This window comes from Fistularia commersonii, chromosome 14, assembly GCF_037954325.1.
Source record: "Fistularia commersonii isolate RoL2024-O1a breed Wild chromosome 14, RoL_Fcom_v1.0, whole genome shotgun sequence".
Classification (NCBI taxonomy): domain Eukaryota; kingdom Metazoa; phylum Chordata; class Actinopteri; order Syngnathiformes; family Fistulariidae; genus Fistularia; species Fistularia commersonii.
The window spans coordinates 6,539,048-6,553,998 of NC_141297.1; the positions used below are offsets into that span (position 1 = coordinate 6,539,048).

Genomic DNA, 14,951 nt, shown 5'->3' on the forward strand with positions numbered 1-14,951 from the left:
CTTCTCTGTGTGGAGGCTCCATGTTCTCCCCGCCAGTCCAAAAACATGAAGCTCGCGCCGGATTCCAATGACGTGCGCTCATTGCCCGTGCATTGCTACGCTAGCTTCCTCCAAAGGCGTCGCTAACGGTGCAGCTAGCTGCGGCAAATGTGTCGACCCCAAAGCTAACGGCACCCGTTTGTATCCACCCGCTTGGAGTTCAGATGATTCCCTCCGTCATGGGATTAAAACTTAAACATCACTTATTATTTCTCTTTATTCTCACTTTAAATGAGCTGGCGTAAAACTCCCAATTATGTAAAAATAGCTGTTTTTTTTGTTTTGTTTTTTTTTAAATCTTACATAAACCAAGGCCAGCTGTGCCCTCTCTTTCTCCCTTCGCTCTGGGAAAGCTATGTGAGTCGGACCAGCTCACGGTCGGCGGTATTTCAGGCGAACAGCCGGCGTGCTATTCTCTCCGCCCCGCCCACCGCCGCCCAGCGATTGCTTCTCGCACTTTATTACTCCCTGGCTCGCGGATCAATACGCATCCTTGTTTTATTATTCGGTTTGATCTACTCACCTGTGGCGCCGGGCGACACCTGATCACATGGTACGATAAAGCCACATCGATCCCGATCCGGTGATTTACATCGCAGGCGGTGGCGGTTGTTGGTGGGGAGATTTACCGCGCTCAGGTGGGCTGGAGCGCCGTCATTTCGAGGCCAGCGTCGACGGGGGGGGTCGGAGGAGCGAGGGGGTCGATGTGTGGATGTGTCCCGTAATGAAATGAGTGAGGCAACAAAAGAAGATTGCATTCAGAGTGGAGGACAAATCAATATCGAACAGCAAAGGGGGTTTTGATTCTTTTCTCCGAACTCGGCTTGAGAACTTTTCAAACCCGCCAACGTTTTTCTGGGCTTTTAAGTCATTTAAAAAGAAATGATAAAGAAAAGAAGCGCCGGCGCTGCTTTTTCACAGCCCTTGTTTACTCTCCCCGTACCGGAGGCGATCATTACCGCGTTATTTGCATTAGCCGCCATTTGACATGTTCTGTTTTGTGTTGTTTTCTTTTTTCTTTTCTTGTTTTTCCGCAGGATCGTGTGCGAGATGGACTCGGCCCCCGCCGACGGGCCGGCCGGCCCGGTGGAGCTGTGCGTCGGCGAGTGCCGGCCGGAGCTGAGGGCTCGCTCTTCCCAGCTCTACTCCTTCGTGGTACGTCTTCACGCTAATCTCGTGTTCACCAGTCGCTCGTTGGGAAGCCAAAGTTTGGGAGGCCTGATTATTGCTTCTTTCCACAACCACTTTTTAGAAAATTATTTTAAACTAGGAAAATCCCTCTCCTCTCCTGCTCCAGCACCTTCAGCCCAGGTACACAAACTGTGTTTTTTTTTCGCTCGAATCTGACAAAATACATAAAGTCTGATTGATTATAAACCAAAAAAAGCAAAGGCCAGGTTACAGGGATTGAGTAAAATTCACCCATTTGCCAAGATGAGGTTAGAATCAGAATCAAGATCAGAATCCGCATCTATCGAAGGAGTGTGTTCACACACATGCGAGGAATTTGGCTGACGGATACGACAACGACAGGAGGAAAACATCATACTGTGGTCAGTGAGGCGGTGCAAGGACGATTAGATGAATAAACTAGTCAATAAAGTAATGATCAGAAACAGATTTTGTTAGTGCATGACAAGGCGATGTGGAGATTTATTCCGCTAAGCTAACTAGCCAATGCTGACGATGCAGTATTTGTCGACACCGTACCCCAGGGGTTATATTATTCAGTGAATTTCCCCAAAAAGCTAGCATGTTCCTTATAACCGAACTTTCGAAATATTCCTTTCGGCAACCAGCGGGATAGCTCGCGACAGTTGGAACCGCAAAATTATGATAACAGATTGAGCCCTTTGCGCCTGCTAGCAGCCCACTAAGGTCGATCTGTGTATGCTAGCAGTTACGTGTCATCGTCCTTCGCCACGAAAAAAATAATACGGTTTCCACGTATTGCATTCGCTCTTTCACACATTGATGCTGCGCAAGGCGTGAAGCGTGGCCCGAGCGGCGCCTCGGCATTCAGAATCTTCCTCAAGGACACTTTGGGACGTGTGATTGGAGAGACGCCCGCTCTACAAACGGAGCCGCAACCAATAAAAAAAATATCCAATATCCAATGCCGGCTGCACAGGAAGTCAGACGGGGGGGTGGAGAGGCCGAGAGCGCCGAGGGTTCGATTTACCAGCGGTGTTTGTGTCTGAACGTGAAAGCGGCCGCAAACAAACACGGAAGCTGATCTCGGATGCAGTCGAGGGAGTTTGCGGCGAAAAAGCAACTAAAGTCGATATATTTCATTCGCGGACGTTTGGGCTACTTCATGTAACATTTTTCTTTTATTTTTTTCTTCTCTTTAAGTCTTACATCTGAACTTTGCATGGCGAAATACAATGTTTGAGCCCTTTGTCGGATAATCGAATCTGCTAAAAGCTAAGCAACGTGGCGAAGCTAGCCTAGCACGGCTCTCAGGCGCTGACGTCTCGATCAGACACGTCGCCTGTAGAGGTTAAGGACAAGAAAATGAAAATATCATGAATACATAGCACGCAGGGTGAAAGATAAACAACTTTCTAGAGCTTCACTCTGCAGGTAAACATTAGCTACTCCCAGTTCTCTCTCTTGCACACACACACACTCACACACACACTGCAATTTCCCTCACCGCCGTGTGTGTCTGCCCAGCCAACAGATAATCTACTTTCCTATTTACAAAACTCTCCCACCTCCACGATTTGCACTCCCTGAACAATTAACGGCAGCTTGTAATTACAACGTTTTCTTCTCGGAGCAGCTGCTCCAGGCCCATCCTCCACGTCACGCTCGCGCTTTTTTAAATTTATTTATTTATTTATTTTTAATTTTTAAATCAACGCGACGGGCCCCCCGTGTTAAGATTTCTTCTTTTCCCCTCCCGGCGGCGCGGTGGTTGTTTAAAGGGGAAAAGAGGCTGCAACTCTCAGAACAGGGGGTCAGGAACTTTTTTGACTGGGAGAGCCATAAAAATATTTCTAAATATATTTCATTAAGAGCCATATAGTATTTTGAACGTATAGTAAATTAAATATGTTTTTACACTATAAAGTGTCGCTTTTTATTTGACCATTTCATTGATGCAATTTTATCGTTGCATATTAGACATACCGCAGATCCAAATTGTAATTCCTCTGTCCACGCAGCCTGGAATGCATGTTAATAATTGTCTTTTTTTTTTTTTGCACCATCTTTTCCGTTAAAAGGCTAAACTAGTCACCTGTCTGATAAAATTGATTTCTTTACCTTTACAATAATCCGGTCATGCTCGGAAGACATTGGGTCCCGTCCTGACCGAAGGATGACCCGTAAAATTTATCTTCAGATCTAATTTCTGTTTACTTTAAAATGACACAGGATTATGAAGATTTATGACACCTACTTTAAAATCAGTTCCAAAATTTTTTTTTTTTCAACTCAAAATTGTCTAGGAGCCATATGCCGTCACCGGAAGAGCCATATATGGCTTGCGACCGCTGTCTTAGAGGAATACCTTTCAACCGCTCGGAAATGGCATCACTTTTGCAATCTTGCATGTGCGCACACACACGCACGCAGCTCCAGTGTTGTTGGCTAGCTTGAAAAAACAAACAATACACCCTCACCCTAGTGTTGTGCGGTTTTCTCCACAACACACACTTGCTGCGTAGACGTCTCCGTCAGCAGTTCTACAGCATAATTGCAAGCTTTTGCACTTTGGGGTTTAATGTGTGTGTGTGTGTGTGTGTGTGTGTGTGTGTGGGTGTGGGTGGGTGGGTGATGAAATGCCTTATTGGATTCTCTTTTCTTTGTGACACCTGACGCAGTAAACTCACACACACACACACACACTTTTCTTCCATGCTCATCAACAGCAACTGAACACCACAGAATGAGCTATTTGAAATAAGTACATTATGAAAATGCAGCTCTCCCCGATCAATAAAATCAATGTTCTGCTGTATCAAAAATATCGTCTGGAGATCTGAGAACATCTGCATTTAGAAATCTATACATTTATGTATATATACAATATATAAATGTTTTTTAATCACTAAATCCAAGAGTAATTGCAGTCCTGCCTTTTCTTAGTAAAACATATATTAGAAATGTACTTTAACATGAAATGAGATCAAGTCTAATATTATAATTAACCATATAATAATTTTATCGAAATACTAATATTTGTTAAATGTCCAGAATCAGTTTGCTGATTTTGATGTCCTGACCTTCTGAATATTTCTGACCGCCACCCCCTCGCTCTTCTCTCTCCTCTGATTGGCTGCTGCCGTCACTCCCAGACCCCCACCATCACCGGCCTGTCGCCCAGAAGAGGCCCCGAGTCCGGCGGCACCAAGGTGACCATCATGGGGGAAAACCTGGGCGCCGGCAGCAACGTGCACGTGCAGTTCGGGAACCAGACGTGCGAGTTCTTCGGGTGAGACTCCAAACCTTCACACACTCAGATCAGGAAACGTCCCTTTGTCATTCTTAGCATTGACTTCCTACAAGTATTCCATAAAAACATAAGATAATTTCTGACCCAGGTATGTTTCCTCTCACAACACTGTGTCTATTTGACATTTATTTTTTTCTTTTCTTTACTTTAAAATGTCAGTGCAAATTGAGACACGTTCCTTTAGCAGTTCTGGCTCAAAGACAGAAGGTCCCTGGTTGGATTCCTCCGGGTTTTCCGCCTCCCTCCCTCGGTCCACTAACACGCAGGAGGTTCATCGCAGAACTTTAACTGTGAATGAAAGGGTTAGGGTCCCCCACGGGGATTAATAAAGGATAAATTATTATGTCAATGTGTGATTACATCATCAATGAGGTAGTGATTGTTGAATGTCTCTATGTCACGGGTCCCCAAACTTTTTCCTGCTAGGGCCAAATAACTTTTCCCTTTATTGTTTTCCAGAAAGCGACACGTAACCAAAAATGAACCCTTTCTGGGATCTTGACAGAAAATAAGAAAAAAAAACAGAAAATAAATAATAACATTATTAATGAATAATGTCTTTGTCTCATCTCTTGACAGATGAGAAAAAACAGCCTTTTCTTTGAAATGAACAAAAAAAATAATCGTTTGTCCACTGCAGGTTAAATACCCTGCATTCTGAATCAATTTTTGGTTAGGTAATTTGACAGGGGTGTATCCAGGATTTTTTTTTTTTTTTTGAGGGAGGGGTTTCAGATGAGGCACAGACTAGAATGTTACGCTCTATGCATGTACAAGTCACGATTACATGAAAAAAAAAAAATCATAATGCATTTCTGGTATTGTTCAGGGGCCGAGAAAAATGTGTAGGCGGGCCTCATCTGGCCCTCGGGCCGTAGTTTGGAGACCGCTGCTCTATGTGATCCGTGCATGAGAGGGTGAACACTTGTATGTCTCCATAGGACGTGAAGGAAATGGTGAATGTGTGTAGATGACACATAAATGAGGGAGTAAATAGTTTTATGTCTCTATATAACATCAGTAATGAAACCGTGAATATTGTATGTCACTATGCGATATGTGCATGAGGGTGAATGATCTCCATCATCAGTTCGATGGGGTTTAGGAGTGTACCACCCCTATGATATTACATCATGCACACACACACACACACACACACACACACACTCACAGAGGAGGATGCTTCCCCCTGCTGTCAGAAACTAGTGTACATCTTAATGAGGTGTATCTGACCCGATGCTCGGCTCTATAATAACGCTACCTTCTTTTCATCCACCCACCCGTTCTTTCTACCCCTTCTCCCCCACCCGTTTCCCTTTCGTTCTCTCCCCCCTCTCACCGGCAGCTCCCACCCCGCCCTCCTCCACCTTCCCGCCTCTCCTCCGTCCCTCCTCTCCCCTGCTCCCAGATGCCCTCCTGCGTCTATTTTAAGCCCCTTCCACCGGATCCGATGGTAACAGTGCAAGGGCGAGGAGTCAGGCCGGCTTTAATGAGACTCGCAGCTAATTACTGGCTTGTGTTTCTCTCCCGTATTCCCGATATGGGAGGAGGAGGAGGGCGGGGATGGGTTCTACCACACACACACACACACACACTCATATCCCACCCCTCCCCGCCTTCCTGTTAATGAACTGGGCCAAACTGAGGAGTCGGGCAGGTCGGACGCGGAGCGAAAGTAGCGAGAGGCAGCGAGTCGCCGTGTTTCACGGTTGTTTGTACACGAGGATGACAAGAAGACGAGGGTTATCGTCGTTTTCCTCCTCCCAAAAAAAAACGGGGATGCGGCGCGTTTTATTAAATTTGGTCGGTTCTTAGGTGATTATCTTGGTGTGGACGATGCGTTCAGGGACGCCGCGATCTCCTTCGTGGTGCTCGCCACAGCCAATCATCTGCCTCCATATAACCCTCTCCTGTAGGTCCACTCCTAGCATCCTTCAAGCCGTCCAAACCATCTCAGTTTGACTTTATCTCCAGTATATCTAACATGTGGTTGTCTAATCCCATCCAGCCTAATCCCATCCAGCATTCAGCGACGGTAAGACTCAAAAACCTGTCTTGATGTCTCCAGGCGGACCACGACGGAGATCGTGTGCTGCTCGGCCCCCTCGCTGTCGGGGGTCGGCCCCGTGCAGATCAGCGTCAGAGTGGATCGGGCCCAGATCCGGGAGAGCCTCACCTTCGAGTACATCGACGACCCCACCGTGCAACGCATCGAGCCCGACTGGAGCATCGCCAGGTAAAAAAAAAAAAAAAAAAAAGCCTGTCGCCGGGGACCCGGGAAGTTCACTTCCCCATTTCGAAAACCGACCTCTCGCGGAGAGGCCATTCCAGGCCGACGGTAACAAGCAGACGCGGGTCAATATTGCACTTTCAATTACCGGCCGGGCTCCCTTTCCAATTAGTCTGGATCTGATAGAGGAGCCGCGGTGGACAGACCGGAGAGACCGAGATTCCACTGTTGATCCATCTGTTGAACATCTTTGGGCGGACGCACACTCACACACACACACACACGTGTTCGCACACACACACACACAGCGTCCAGCACTAATTAAAAGCAGGAAAGGGATGAAGATGAAATAGTGTCTCGGCCGAACAATGTGCTATCAGAGCTGCGCACCCGAAGCAGATGGCTCCGAGCAGGCGGGGGGGCCAATGGAGGGTGACGAGGGCGCGAGTGTTTCGCGGGAAAAGGAAAGGATGCTCTTGGACGGGGGGGGTATTTTGGGTACAAGTTTGGTGAGTCAGTCGCCGCTTTGGGAATTGCGGCTCTAAGAACTCTCGGCCTCGAAATCCCGCTCCTCCATGAGAACTTCTTCATTTTCCATTTTCGCAGGTAGTGAGGGGCCACATTATGGGGACATGTGCCTTAAGCACTGTGGAGAAGAAGAAAAACACGAATAATAACCACAGACTATCAGACGGGTTGAAGTGTTTTTATTTCCTTCCTGCACCGCTACGCCTCACCGTAAGCAACTGCGGACTTATTTGGGTCAAAATGCTAATGTTCTTCTGCAAGCCCTGGTAACTCCTCTGTGGCGTCACAGGCCAGAAGAGCTCAGACTTCCTCATCAGCTCCATTTCTTGCTCCTTCTGTCCTGCTTTGACGTGAGAAAACCTACAACGGGTGACCGCGGTAGCTTTTAAAAACAGTGATCCGCCAATGGCTTTTTAATGGCTTATGAGTTCCACCAATCACCATGCGGTGTGATGCTAGCTTTTCATCTCCCGATGCCTCTTGGTTATTTTTGAGTTTGCAAACAAGAGGTCCCCAAACAGGGACAAGGGGACCGAACAGGGACGGAAGGCTGGCTACTTATTAGCTTTATGGGACGTCCATTTCTGCTTTTGTACAGAACATTGCTAAGAAATGTCCAGTGCGATATTTCATTCTAGGAACCCTTCTCCCCCAGGAGAATCTTTTGGTTTTGCATCCCTACAGGCGGTGAGGTACCACGGTTGTGCACAGCAGGATTAATAACACTAGACTATCAGATGGGTTGAAGTGCCTATATTTTTTCCCTGCACTGCTTTGCCTGTGTGAGGAACCCCGGAAGAGCCCTCCAAACCCCTCTGCGGCAAAGCGAGCCAGAAGAGCTCGGACCTCTTTGTCGGCCCATTTCTAGCTGCTTCTAACAGCCAACCGCTGAGGAAAACTGTCTAATAGTCTGCGTGGCTTATGAGTTCCACCAACCACCAAACATCCTTGCAGTTCCTATGGAACTTTAAGCTGAGATCCATCGTCCCTTGTTCCTCTGCTGTCCGAAATCACAGAAAATCACTTTCTAAGGACTGCAAAAAGTCCCTTCAGTGCCAAAGGGGCTATTCTTTATCAGCTACAACATGGCACATACCCTCACTTAGCAGCAGGTGTCAGCGTGCTGGGTGTGAGCTACTTAAAGTTTCTGGAAGCTGCAAACAGTTCCATCGGCTCCAAAGGGGCTGTTCTTGATCGACTGCAAAATGGCTCGGTGGCCCACATGTAGTAAGAGGCGTCGGCGTGTCGGGTTTGGACGGGGTTTGGCGAGCGGGTCGAAACCTGCAGCACAAACAATGTCCAATATGTGTCTTTCACAGTGGCCACACCCCGCTGATGGTGACCGGGACCAATCTGGACGTGGTTCAGGAACCCAGGATTCGAGTCAAGTACGCCGGCAAGGAGTCCGTCAACGTAAGTCCATCAGCGCCCGATCGGCGTCCCCGCGGACCGCTTCCCGCTTAACTCATCAAACTCGACAAAGAGGCGATAAGACGCTAGGCGAGCCTCCAGCTCGGCGCCGGTTGGCTTCCACTCCAACTCGTCTCAAGCCTCCATTTGAAGTGTGTGAATAATGCAGATGGCGTTGAGTGTGTGTGTGTGTGTGTGTGTGTGTGTTCTGCATGTCAAGCATGATGATTAACACCCTCCCACCCCGACAAATAATCCAAAAGTTTTCTGACTGCGTGCAGGGGCGGTTTGTCTCCGCTGGAGTCGGTTCAAGGATAGCCTTTGAAGAGAGGCGGGAGTGTGTGTGTGTGTGTGTGTGTGTGTGTGTGTGTGTGTGTGTGTGTGTGTGTGTGTGTGTGTGTGTGTGTGAGTTAGGATGGGTCAGCAGGGAGAATGTTGCAGGTATCAATGATCGGGGGCAAGGAGGGTTTTAATGGGTTTAAATGGAAGATTAACCGCAGTCAGCAGCCATTGGTCAGCATAAAGAGGTCCTGTATAATCAAAATCTGGGCTGTGGGAAATCATTACGAATTGCATCGGAGCCCCCCCTCCCCACCCCCGTCCCCTGGGGGGCCCGGCTTAATTAAGAGGATGGGATCTCCTATCTGCGGTGTTGGGAAAGGTGGGGGTCAATTTGGCGAAGTGAAGGCCGCCTGGACGGCTCAGGTCTCCGCGGGATGCAGAGGAGAATGTTTGAGAGCGGCACTTTGCGCCCGACCACGCCGGCGTAAAAACCCCTCGGCGTGACGCCCAAACTTTAAACATCCAAATTCCTGGAAAAGGTGTTTCCGGGTGTTTCAGGTTCAGTTTAATCTGGATTAAGAGGAAATATAAATCCCGCCGGGTGAACCGCTGCCCTCCAGCTGTTTCACGTCACCGTGAAACAGGAAGAACCTCGTAAAGTGATAAATAAATATGTTGCATATGAATTACAGTAGTCCCTCATTTATCGAGAGGGTAACGTTCCAGAACCGGCGCCGATAAACGAAAATCCATGAAGAAGCGACCACATTTTTATTTTATCATTTATCTATCTCTTAAAAGTTTATGACCCTCGCCACACTCTTAATAACCTTTCCTATACTCTTAAACGATTAGCGGTCACATGTCGATTGAAACGGACGAGGCAAAATGCTAAATGCTTGCTATGTGCAGGAGATGCAGAGAATGATGCTGCAGTCGCTGAGCCAATCAGAACCCAGGATACAGAACACCACGCTTTGGTTGGTCGCCAGACTACAAAATGTTTATTGTTCCATAAAAATAAATGAAATAATTGATATATAAAAATGCATGGATACCATAACCCAGGTTATAGCAAAAAATCCATAATGCAAAATTGTTTATATTGATTGATAATAAATAAAAAAAAATTGCAAATTAAAAATCAGGATTTTTAATCTGCTATAAAATTTGATATCACACATTAAAAATCTGCAACACAGTGAGACCGCAAAAGGTGTTACAAGGGATGACTGTATTAGGTGTGAAAATAGTATCAATGTGCTCAGTAGATACAGATGACTTAGTTTGCAACAAAAAAAAACAAATATCATTAAGTCGTTTTTGACTTTCCGAATGTTTGGACCCTGACCTCCGCTCACACCATCACGGCTCTGAGCGCCTGCCGTCAACTCTCCCTTCTTTTCTGCTGACCCTCGGGGGGAAAAAAAAAGGAAGTTAACACCCATCGCCGTGCACTCTTTTTTTTTTTGTGGGATTTCTGCACAAATGGGTTTGAACAAGCCGCGGCCTTCTGCTGCGGCCCCGCCGCTCCCTTCCTGACATCCCCGCTCTAAAATTGGCCTCGCGTGTCCGACTCGCTTAGCAACTGTTCCTTCGCTAAAACTCAAAACGCCGCCTCGGGTGTGTGTGTTTTTTTTTTTTTTTTTTTTGTGCTACGACCAACCCTGACATAAGGACACAGTTTCCCTCAAAAAAAAAAAAAAAATCTTTGTTGAGTCACGAAGGACCGGTAATTACATGCAAAATGTCTCGGCCGTGTTTCAGCGCGGAGGACACCTGATGAGCAGGAGGGGCTCCTGGGAAAGAATGGGAACCATTTGTCTGATGTATCTCAATTGTCAGGTTTTCAAGGTTCGGGAGAATAAAAAAAAAAAAAAAAAAAAAAAGATTTTCTCCTCTGTGCTCTTGCAAAAGGAGCCCTTGTCAATCTCTTGATTACCCCACAGAGAACAAATTTTCTATTAAATGCTAAGGTGACAATTACCTGTCCTTCATCCCTCCTCGTCTCTTCTTTCTCTTTTCCGACCCCCCCCCCCCGGCCGCTGGAGGACGAACACGACGGCCTGTAGCAATAAGAGCTCCCACCTGCCAGACAGCCTTCAAATGATCACCTGTCTCCGTCTAAATTGCTTCTCCCCGCTTCTTTCCCTTGTGTCACCTGTGCGGATTCACAAAGAAATCAGCATTGCGCATGTGTGTGTGTGTGTTTGGGGGGGGGGGGGGGTCTTTGTGAAACGCTCCGCATCTGTCACCGGATCGGCAATTGAAACATTTATCATAATCTGGATGAGAGCTAAAAGGGATATTTTTCTCTCTGAGCACGAATTCCGTCGGCTGTCCCGGCGGCGCCTTCGGGCCCGTCTTTGCCGGGCTGGACTCGCCCCACCCCCCCCCGTGCACGGAGCGCTCCGCAACCTGCACACTTTGTAGCGGGCGTTCAGCTTTGTAGCATCCGTGCTCGTGATCTCGGGAGAAGCGGCTCGTCTGATTCTTCTGGATCCGGTGACGCGGTTAGCTCGGAGGTTAGCATTAGCATCAGTTTCATCTGCGCTGCAGAGGGGGGGCTTCCTCTGGAGGGTTTAGATGTTTTCTCCATCCGTTGGACTGATTTGCGTTCCCGCTCCCGATTTCGCCCTCGGCGCTGACGGACAGATGGTTCACAGCGTCACCTGCCAAGTCTTTTATTTATTTATTTGCTTATTTTCTGAAAAACTCTCACCCCCTCCCCCTCTACAGGGTCTCTTCCAGATGGTTCTGCGTAACAAACCATCTGGCCTCGTCCGGTTGTGCTGCTCCGAGATAATGGGCCTCGGTGCCGTTTGTCCGCCAGAAAGCGTACAAACCGCGGCGTCTGGTTCCAGTCACTCCGGATAGCTTCACAGCGCATATCAGCCGGAAGTATTTCCTTTGAGCTGAGCTCGGCGGGGAACGGCCGACACTTTTCCGGCTGACAGAATCTGGCAAACAAAGCTCTGTAAACTGATAGACGGTACATCGGGGAGCAGGGGAGGGGAGAATATTTTTGGATTCCGTCGGTTACTTTAGAAGGTAAAAAAAAAAAATAGGCGTGCAGTTTTGGATTGTAGCGATGAGTCAGGGCGTCAACATGGCAAGACATCCAAAACATGATGTTTCACTTAGCACCACCTTAGGCGAGGGAGGATTAAGTTCATGGAACTGTAGCGGCGTCCGTCGCGCTACGACGCGGACGGATCGGTGCTGAAGTTAGCCTGCGCTAACACCGGCGCTAGCAGTTGGTCGGAACAGCAGGCTGGCAGGCAAACAGGCGCTGTGTAGGAGTATCGCAGTGCAGGAACAGCAGAACAGTCAGTGACCCTTCCACCCTGCATCCTCCCCCACCCCTCCATCTCGGTGACCCCGTAGCTTCTCTCCCACGCACATCTCCTCGCGTAGTCCTCGCGCACTTTCTCGCGGCTACACTGGCCAGAGACCTTTGCGCGGCTGAGTGGGCCGCAGCGATGGCGGCGATGCGCTCAGCCCGAGGCGCTGGTGTAGTAGCAGCCCTGTCTCTGCTCTGCAGCGAGGAGCCAAAGACAGATGAGGCGGAGTTTCCAATTATTTTCCCTCTCTCTCGACCTCATTGCACTTTATCAATGTAAAAAAAAAAAAAAAAAAAACTAAATAAAAGAAAGCTTCTTTTCCTCTTCATGGCCCGGAGGGGTTGATGTACAAGTGCTGCTAATTGCTCCGTGTGATAATTCAGTATTTGGCAACACGCTGATGAGATTCAGATCCGAGAGGCAAAGATAACACTGAAGAGTATTCTTGAAACGAACAAGTTCTTGGAATTTGAGGTGGAGAGAACTGAAGCGATGCTTGAGATTTTGTTTTGTTCTCTTTTTTGCCAACAAGTACTGTGAAAAATGATTCCTCTCCCAAAATAAGCAAGCAAAATAGCATGTTTGTAGCCCCCTTTAGGCGTTTCTATAAAGGACAGTGCCGAGTACTTTCTTAGTACCTGCTCCTTGGAGGTTAAGAACACTGAGTTGTGACGTCGACAGCCCGCCGGCCCCTGATTGGCCGGAGGATGTGGTCACTGAGCGCGGCGCTCAATGCAAGTATCATTCCTGCAAAACAACGACATGCTAGCATGCCTGCTGCCGCCTCTCGTCGCCTGTAGCCTTCCTTGGCTCTTCGCTTGCAGACGGAGCAGAGGGTCCTCAGTCACCTTCATGTCCACAATTGTTTACGTGTCTAGCGTTGCGTTATCGCGTAGGTTAAAGCGCCGCGATCTGTGACGGCCCCACCAACATCCAGCAGGTGCTATGGTCAAAAGATATTTGTGTTTTTTTTTTTTTGCTAGCACGTAAATCGCGTCACTCCACAATGCTAAGCTAACGGCTGTTTTTGTCCGTGTGAGAAGAAGACACTATCGAAGGAAAAGTGATACGGGGTCAACGAGATTCCCAAAGTAGTCGAAGCATGGTCCTATCTCGGATGTCATTAGGCGAAAGGTGGGGTTCACCTTGGACCAATCCAAGGGCTACGTATGAAGACACACAACCCTTCACTCTCTCATCAAAATTGTCTGGATCTAAGACAAAAAAATGAATCAAAAATCCTACAGTGTATATTAATCGATAAGTACCTAGTTCTCCACTTGTAAAGCGTTTTCATCAGCTTTCTGCTTCAACATGCTTGAAACTTGAAAGTACTCAACCGCGTACAGAGATACACCGACGAGGGGTGGCGGAATTCAAACCGCTAACCCTCGGATATCAGGGACGCCGGCTCTGCCGGCCGAGCCGCACAGCGTCTCAGTACTCCCAAGTAAGCCGTACTGTGGAGGCCGCAGTGCGCTTTCACACTTAAACCCAAAATACTCCTTTTGTTTGAACAAATCCCACCGTGCCCCATTTATCCCTCACCGGGCTCGTCCCGTCGGATTGACGCCCAGCACGTGATGCTCGCTGACGGCAACGACGGCGGCTTTATAATCACTGGCAGGCCAAGGATTAAAGAGAAAATAGAAGCGAGAGATCGAGCACGCTACGCAGGGAAATACCCGCGGTATGCAATACCCGGCGGAGCGGATGGCAGGCAAATGGCGCTCGAGGACAACGGCGGAGCTTTCGATTTCTCTTTAACTGTTAGCCCCGCCCACTCTGGGGTGTCTTTTATCAAAAACACAAACGGTCAGACTGAGAATTAATCAATTTTTCCTATTCAGTCTCCACTCCCTCTTTTGCAAAACAATTTTTTTTTTTTTTTTTTTTAATTGTCTGAACCCGAGAGCAAATCACGCCGTACGTGCAGTCTGGTTTTCCACAACACACCTCGCAGACAATTAAAAGAAATAAATAACAGAATGAAAGCCTGCGGGGATTGGGTTTGCATCTCGTCCCATTTCAAAGTTCTCAGGTCGCCAGACACGAAGAATCGCACTTGCAACTCCCCTCAACTGTCTTGTTCCCTTCTCCAGGTGTGCAAAGTGCTAAACACGACTAGCATGAGCTGCTTCGCCCCGTCCCTGCTGGAGGAGTACCACCCGGGCCTGGACACCGTAAAGCACGCCGACGAGTTCGGCTTCATCTTCAACAACGTGCAGGCGCTGCTGGTCTACAACAACACCAACCTGCTCTACTATCCCAACCCTTACTTCGAGCCCCTGAGCACCACTGGGGTCCTGGAGCAGAAACCCGGGTCGCCCATCATCCTTAAGGTGAAGGTCGTCAAGTTGGCCAGGGAGCCCTTTGCAGGGAGGCCTGCTGTTCAATACTTGATGTATAAGTGATATGATGTTTGCAGATGATATTGTGATATATTGTGAGAGCAGGGAGTGGGCGGAGGACGATCTTGAAAGGTGAAGGGATGTTCTGGAAAGTAGAGGAATGAAGGTTAGCAGAAACAAGACAGGATACATGTGTGTGAATGAGAGGAACCCAAGCGGAGCCATTAGGCTACATGGAGTGGAGGAACAGAAGGTGGAGGATTTGAAGTACTTTAACAATCCGGAGCAGGGGCGAGGGCTGA

General features: G+C 48.1%; 1 protein-coding gene across 1 annotated transcript in view; it reads left to right on the forward strand.

Moving 5' to 3' along the window:
- The window catches only part of plxna2 (plexin A2), a 180,731-nt gene that overhangs the window by 124,023 nt on the left and 41,757 nt on the right, over positions 1-14,951 (forward strand). The window contains exons 13-17 of the mRNA XM_086159682.1: positions 1,077-1,194; positions 4,347-4,483; positions 6,573-6,740; positions 8,582-8,675; positions 14,401-14,640. Coding sequence (XP_086015808.1) covers positions 1,077-1,194; positions 4,347-4,483; positions 6,573-6,740; positions 8,582-8,675; positions 14,401-14,640 — 757 coding nt within the window. The remainder of the gene's footprint in view (positions 1-1,076; positions 1,195-4,346; positions 4,484-6,572; positions 6,741-8,581; positions 8,676-14,400; positions 14,641-14,951) is intronic.